Source organism: Aquarana catesbeiana, linkage group LG06 (assembly GCF_042186555.1).
Source record: "Aquarana catesbeiana isolate 2022-GZ linkage group LG06, ASM4218655v1, whole genome shotgun sequence".
In the NCBI taxonomy this organism is placed as follows: domain Eukaryota; kingdom Metazoa; phylum Chordata; class Amphibia; order Anura; family Ranidae; genus Aquarana; species Aquarana catesbeiana.
Genome location: NC_133329.1, coordinates 232,262,904 through 232,270,467, shown reverse-complemented (window position 1 = coordinate 232,270,467; position 7,564 = coordinate 232,262,904). Strand labels below are relative to the sequence as shown.

Genomic DNA, 7,564 nt, shown 5'->3' with positions numbered 1-7,564 from the left:
CAACCTCTGGATATTATGTTGACCACGTTCATTTAACTTCTTTGGTCGACCATGGCGAGGCCTGTTCTGAGTGGAACCTGCCCTGTTAAACCGCTGTATGGTCTTGGCCACAGTGCTGCAGCTCAGTTTCTGAGTCTTGGCAATCTTCTTATAGTCTAGGCCATCTTTATATACAGCAACAGTTCTTTTTTTCAGATCAGTTCTTTGCCATGAGGTGCCATGTTGAACTTCCAGTGACCAGTATGAGAGATTGAGAGCGATAACACCCAATTTAACACACCTGCTCCCCATTCAAACCTGAGACCTTGTAACACTAATGAGTCACATGACATCGGGGATGGAAAATGGCTAATTGGGTCCAATTTGGACATTTTCACTTAGGGGTGTACTCACTTTTGTTGCCAGCAATTTAGACATTAATGGCTGTGTGTTGTGTTTGTGTTATTTTTTACTTTACATTGCAGCAAAGTGTCATTTGTTCAGTGTTGTCACATGAAAAGATATATTAAAATATTTACAAAAATGTGAGGGGTATACTCACTTTTGGGAGATACTGTATTTTCGGTAAAAAAAATCCCAATAAGCGAAAATTGATTAGTTTGCACAAAAGTTATAGTGTTTACAAACTATGGGATAGAATTATTAACTTTTAATTTTTTTATTGCTTTTACTGGTAATGGCAGCAATCAGCGATTTTTAGCAAGACTGCGACATTGTGGCAGACAAATATGACCCTAAGTAACACTTTTTGGGGACCAGTGACACCAATACAGTGATCCGTGCTAAAAAATGCACTGATCACTATATAAATGACACTGGCAGGGAAGGGGTTAACAAAGGTGATCAAAGGGTTAAATGTGTTCCCTGCTAGTGTTTTCTAACTGTGTGGGGGATGGATTGACAGGAAGAACGCGGAGATCACTGATTACTAGGAACAGAAGATCTCTGTGTACTTCCCTGTCAGAACGGGGATCTGCCTTGTTTACATAGCCTCTTGCGGGGGGGGGGGGGCGGCTCACATCGGGTCAGGCTTTACCCGTGGATTGGCTCAACCTCCATGCAGTGGGTGCGCATACACCCGCAGCATCTAGTGCACGAAACAACGTACAGGTACGTTGTTTTGCACAAGTGAGCCGCCCTGCCGCAGTATATATGCGGTGGGCAGGCTTTAAGTGGTTAAAAAGCATTTTTTGGTTTGGTATATGTTCCCCAAGGCAATGTCCATCCCCCATGAAATTTGTTTGACAATCTCTTGTCTCTTAATATAGAAAATGGCCATTACTATTTTTTAACATTCAGCTCCCATTGACTTCAATGGGGTTTCGATTTGGCACCCAAACTTCATTATTCGTATTATCATACCAAACCCAGGTTCAGCTTGTCTCTAAATAGAGGGGAGGGAGGTAATGACAGCTTCTAAGTGCTATATTATTTTCTGTTCAGACCTGCAATTAACGCATGTAGTAGAGGGAAAACGTCCATCAGTAACTTCCATTGTGACTCTGAGATGTAATGTGACAAAATGCAGAGAGAGCTAAAGGAAGCTGATGCTGGAATATAATAAACAGCTCATAGGCGTGCGCAGGGGGTGTGCCAGGTGTGCCTGGGCACACCCTAATCACTATGTGAGGTGCCAATTCCCCCTACTGCCCGGGCTTCCCCCTTTACTGTTGGCCCCCCTGCCCTGCAGTGCTGCTGGCTTCTCTCGTCCCCTCTCCCCCTGGAGGATGTTTCAGGATGAACAGCAGGGGAAGGGGCTAGTAAATATGTAATTTAACGACCCCTTCCTTTTCTAAATGAACACAGTATATACACTCACTCACTGTGTCCATTCAAAACGGAAGCATAGAAAAACTGTATTTACTATGCTTCAGTTTGTGAATGAACAGGAAGACGCTCAGCACAGAGCACTTCCCATTCATTAACTGTCCCGTGCAGCTGAGGCTGCAGAGAAAGGTGTGTGTGTTTGAGCTTTGGGGTGCACACCCTAATACAATAGGCTGCGCACACCTATGAAACAGCTATTTCATTTTGTCAAATTGCCATGCTCACCTAGCAATGTGGCACCATGGCTGTAAGCGCGTCGGGACCCTATGGGGCAAAAAGGACCGCACTATACCGCAGATGGACACCAGCAGCAAAAAGCGCCCTGAGGCTATTCAGTTTGCATAGGTAGCGTTATACAAGTCACTCATTCATTCATTCCTTCTTGGCATACATCTCATGGTACACTGTTTTTAGCCCACAGAAATCTGTCCCTGCCATGAAAGCACTAGTTAATTGTGTTTGCCCCCTAGGAACAATAATTTCAGTCCTCCCTTGGCAGAGATCATTAAGGGCCAGGATAAGAATAGCATTTATGAAAATTCCATTCCAGACTCTTTGGTGATGATTTACTAAAGCCAAATAGACTGTGCACTTTGCAAGTGCAGTTGCTCCAGAGCTTAGTAAATTAGGTAAGGCTTCACTTTGCAAAGAATACCCAATCATGTGCTAGGAAAAAATAAGAAGAGCATTTTTGCTTGTACATGATTGGGTGGTGGAAGTCAGCAGAGCTTCTGCTCATTTACTAAGCTCTGGAACATCTGCACTTGCAGAGGGCACAGTATTTTTGCCTTTTGTAAATCAACCTCCATTTACAGGCCACATAGTTAATTTAGCATTTACAAATAAATATGACATTAGAGAAGGAAACTTTTTTCAGTTTTTTTTTTATTATTACACATGCTACAAATGGAACACACATTAATAGTGGAAACTATGCTGCTTTCTGTTCATGTTGTAGTTTACTGATAGCTGTGGCTAAGAGCATCAACCAGGACAGCAATGAACTTCTCCCATGCATGCTGGACTTGAGGACTAAAGGCTTTTCCCAGTTTGGCAGCCAGGACAACAATCAACACTTCTCCAAGACGCTGCATAAAAAAAAAGTAACATTTTGTTATTAGTATGTAAGCAAATCATTACGTTATCAAACTATAGAGGTGTCCGTTTATGAAGCAGTGATCAGCGGTGATCCCGAGGATCACCGCTGATCACAGTCCATAAACAGTTTATGAAACAGTGATAATCGGGGGAGAACATGTTTGAACTTGTTCTCCCTCCGATTATCTCTACACACGGAGAATCCTCATTGAATGACACAGAAAGGGCCAGTTTATGAAGCGGTGATCTCACCGCTTCACTGGTGATCTGAGTCAGAATTCACACTCCCAGGTTCACCAGCTCAGAGGTGGTGAATCTGGGAGTGAAGAGGAAATCTGGGGGGATCTGAGGGGGAAGGAGGAAGATTTTTAACTTCCTTATGCCTCGTTCAGACCCCCCAACACTGTAAGCATGTCCCCCTGTCATATTTATGTGTATACATATATATACATATATACATATAATGTGTATATGTATATATATATAATGTATGTGTATATACATGTATATATAATGTGTGTGTGTGTATACATATGTATATAATGTAGGGGGACTCATTATTTTATTAACAGTAATTCACGCCGTCTGTCCGTGTATTGAGCGGTGATAATTTATCACTGCTTAATAAACTGACATCTCTGTATTTCTGGTGCTGTAATCTCGTAAAGTCTCACGAGATTCCAGTATCAGGAGCCTTTCTCCACTGTTGAAAGCATTTGTAGATCTCTTCACTCCTCCAAAGGTGAAGCGATCTACAAAGCTTCATAAACTGGCACACAGAGGAGAAAAATCTTCACTGTGAATGCCGGAGAATGAAGCAGTGAATAGATTTCACTGCTTCATAAACGGACACCTTAATTAGAAGAATAGTAATATATAACAGTGTTTTTAGTTACCCAAAGCAAAGCTCAAAAAAGTTTGTGTTAAAAATGTGTTAAAGTATACTACAACCAAAGAGAGATCAGCAGTTGTTACTTATTCCTTAAGCTACTAAAGAAGAATTAATTGCTGTGGTTATTAAGACAATTAAGACTATTAAGACAACTCTGGTTAATAAGACAATTTCAAAGCCATAACTTTATTTTTTTTTATTACTTTTGGAAGGAGTACGGAAGGTGATGAAGGTGAAATGTCATCTTCTAATGGGGCACATATTCAATTCAAAAAAGAGGTTATGTTTTCGAAACCTTTAGGCTGGGTTCACATATCTGCGGTGCGGTTTGCAGTCTGGTGTCCTGTGCGTTTCTGTTCACCAGTTCAGGTGCAATTCAAGTGCTAATTTTTTCACTGAATTTGCACCTTAACCGGACCCAAAAACATACAGGACCCTTTTCAAAACCGCACCGCAGCCGACCAAAACATGTGTGAACTGGCTCCAATGAAAGCCAGTCACACTCACATGTTAAGTGAATTGAATGTGTTAAAAATGAATCCAATTTGCATATATGTAAACCCAGCCTTAGAGATTTCCTCACACTTCCTGTTTAGTCTCTAAGAAGCACCTGGAAATCCCCCCATGATACACAAACAGCAAAGAAAAAAAAATAATGCTATCTTTCTCCTCAAAATGAACAAAGTTTTGGATTTAAATATACTTACAAAAGTGACAAGGTCATACAGTACAATCCTGTTTGGTCAATAGAAAGCAATCAAGCCCAGTGTTAAATAAAAAATTACGATTAATACCCTAAAGTTCTCAGGATCCACATGCAGTTGGTTAGCATGTTCTTCACTGAGTTTGTGCAGAGTGCCCTTCACGTTGTCTAGGTTATGGATGGCATTGTCAATAGCTCCCAGAATCTTCTTGCCATGTGCGTGCACCTTAGCATTACCAGCAATTGCAGCTGGACTGGAGAGATTTCCAAAGGTGCTGAAATACCTCTGGGTCCAGGGGTAGACTATAAACAGCCTATGAAAAATGGAAGAAAACATGTTTGATTAATATTTTCCACCAGGAACCTTCAAACATATATACATCATCAATGAATAAAAACAACTTCATGGGTATGATGCAGTACCTGTATGACTGACTGGTATGTACCTGTGAACTTGTTTGTATGTGTGCAAGGATATGAATAAAAACAAAATATTATGTAATCATACTGTGTAAATATATTTATTACTTTCAAAACTAACATTATTACAATATCTATAATGCAGGAAGAAACTAAGATACGTTGAAAGTATTATTTTAATTAAAATAATTGCACGGATCAAAGTAACAAGCCAGAGAGTAGTGGAAGAATTTAACCCCGATTAGGTATTTTTTTATACCTGTGTCCCATTGGAGAGGTTTCCTTTCACTTCCTGTCCTAAAGCCACAACAGGAAGTGAGAGGAAATTTCTCTGTAATGGTGAAAATCCCCTCTTAGACAGTTGTCACCAGAACTAGTGTACCCATTAGAATATTTCCCTTCTATTCCTTTTCTGGTGACAAATCAAGCTTTGGGATTTTCTCTCATTTTCAGTCTAGGTGATAATGCTGACCAGGACAAACAGAAAAGGGTGGTTACACCTATTAGGGACACAGACGGAAGTAAATAACTGATTGCTCTTTTTTTCGATTTGGATAAATAAAGGAGTAAAATATGCAATAAATAAGGAAAACTATTGAATTCCACTTTACATAGTGCCTTATTAGGCAAGCCCAAATCTGATTCAATGAAGTATCACATTCATTTCTTTGTTACGTTAAATTACATTTTGCAATTTGAAACCATGGAAATAATAAAGCATTAGAAGACTGTTGAATGATTCAGGTTAGAAGATACTGGTAGCATAGTAGAGAGTTTCCGAAAAAGTAAAAACACCAAGGGAAGTTGTTATACCTGGCAAGTGCTTCATGTCCATCCTGTTCAACATTGACCTTCTGCCACACAGAGTTGATGGCAGCTTTCTCTTCAGCAGTCCAGTGAACCATGGTGGTGGATTAAGTCAGATGAGAGTAGCTCCTGGTTCAAGAAGTAGATGGTGGATGGCAGACACAACTTTCTCCCCATTTTATTTATAGTCAGCTTTCTAAGTTACACCTACATTTCATTTGTGCTTTGTCATAGTATTGTATCTCCGTTTAAACTGATAAGTGAATCATATCACTGACTATGCTGCTTTCATACCATGCCTTGTTCATAGCTTATTTTCTATGTCTACATGCTGATCGCACAGAACTTGGTCTTAACATGCATAAGTTAAAAGCAGATAACACATAAACAGCTGTGCAACAGATACAATTCGTGATACAGAGCACCCAATTTTTACAGATGTCTTTCATGAAACATGGCAACAGATTTCATGTGTTACAGGTATTATTCATAGGAATAATACTCTCAGGTCACCATAGTATTGACTTACAGTAAATAGACAAATAGGTAGAAAGGCCAGTATGGTGGCCTGAATTTATGGGAGGAGCCCGGGGGGTATTTAACCAGCCCGCTCGCCTGTGGTATTTGTCGGTTTCCTGTGCACGATACTACGTCACTAGGCCGACTATTCGAAACTCAGCACCCGTGAGTTCTCATCTTCGTGAGTTCCCGTATTCGCAAAACTTCCGTATTTGAGAGTTTCGAGGTCCTCGTCACCGATTCGTACTTTCGTACAACGCGTCTAGTTCGGCTGTCGCAGGTAGGGTTTCGGCTGACATTTTTGTTTTCACACATTGTTAGATATCATGTCTCTAAACCGTGATATCAAGCTTACGAATCACTCGCAATTTCACAACGTTATCGTAATGCATACCACTCGTACCGTCGTTATGTTAGCCATTTCGTTATCTGTACCCCACCGCGACACAGACGTTGCTTCATTCAGGCATGTCTGACAAACTGCTTACCATGCTTCATTAGACAAGCCGTTGTGATTCGCTAAAATTTTCTATCGACTCGTGTCAGTTCAATACTAATTAATTTCACATTTCAGAACATTTCTAAGCATTTCAAGCATTTCAAATCATTTTGAATCATTTCATTCATTTCAGTCATGTACCGCGCTCCGATTCGAGTCCAGTCCCATCTAAAGATGCACCGATTCGCTCCGGTGTGCCCCAGTTGCTTACGGCCTCATTTCAGTACATGCTCCAGAGTCAGATTCGTTGTCAGTCGCAGGTCACGGCTCACCGATTCGTATCTCTGTCATGGACATCATTTCACTGTCACGTATCACGCTCCAATACGAATCCAGTCGCATTGAAAAACGCACCGATTCGTCTCGGCGTGCCCCAGGTATTTGCCACATTTCGGTACATGCTCCAGAGTCTGATTTGTAGTCAGTCGCAACAGCGGCATGATCGATTCGTGCCTCTGTCATGGCAAATCAAAACCATTTCACTGTCACATACCGTGCTCCGATTCAAATCCAGTTGCATCTGTGATGCACCGATTCGTTACGGTGTGCCCCAGTTGCTTGGCCTCATTTCAGTACATGCTCCAGAGTCCGGATCATGGTTAGTCGCAGATGCCGGGCGACTGATCCGCATCTCTGTCATGGGAATTAATTACCATTCATTTCACTCCCACATATCGTGCCCCCGTTTCGAATCCAGTTGCATTCGAGATGCACCGATTTGTTATGGTGTGCCCCAGTTGTTTCGGCCTTATCCAATACCTGTACCAGAGCTCGGTTCATCGTCAGTCGCAGTAGCGGC

General features: G+C 41.3%; 1 protein-coding gene across 1 annotated transcript; it reads right to left on the bottom strand.

The window, feature by feature from the left end:
• Positions 1–2,692: 2,692 nt before the first annotated feature.
• LOC141146634 (hemoglobin subunit beta-3-like) lies at positions 2,693–5,919 on the bottom strand. The gene is made up of 3 exons (XM_073633046.1): positions 5,754–5,919; positions 4,612–4,834; positions 2,693–2,915 (listed from the first exon to the last, which is right to left on the bottom strand). Exons 1-3 carry the CDS (start codon positions 5,843–5,845, stop codon positions 2,787–2,789), a joined length of 444 nt encoding a protein of 147 aa, XP_073489147.1. The 5' UTR covers positions 5,846–5,919; the 3' UTR covers positions 2,693–2,786.
• Positions 5,920–7,564: the final 1,645 nt, after the last annotated feature.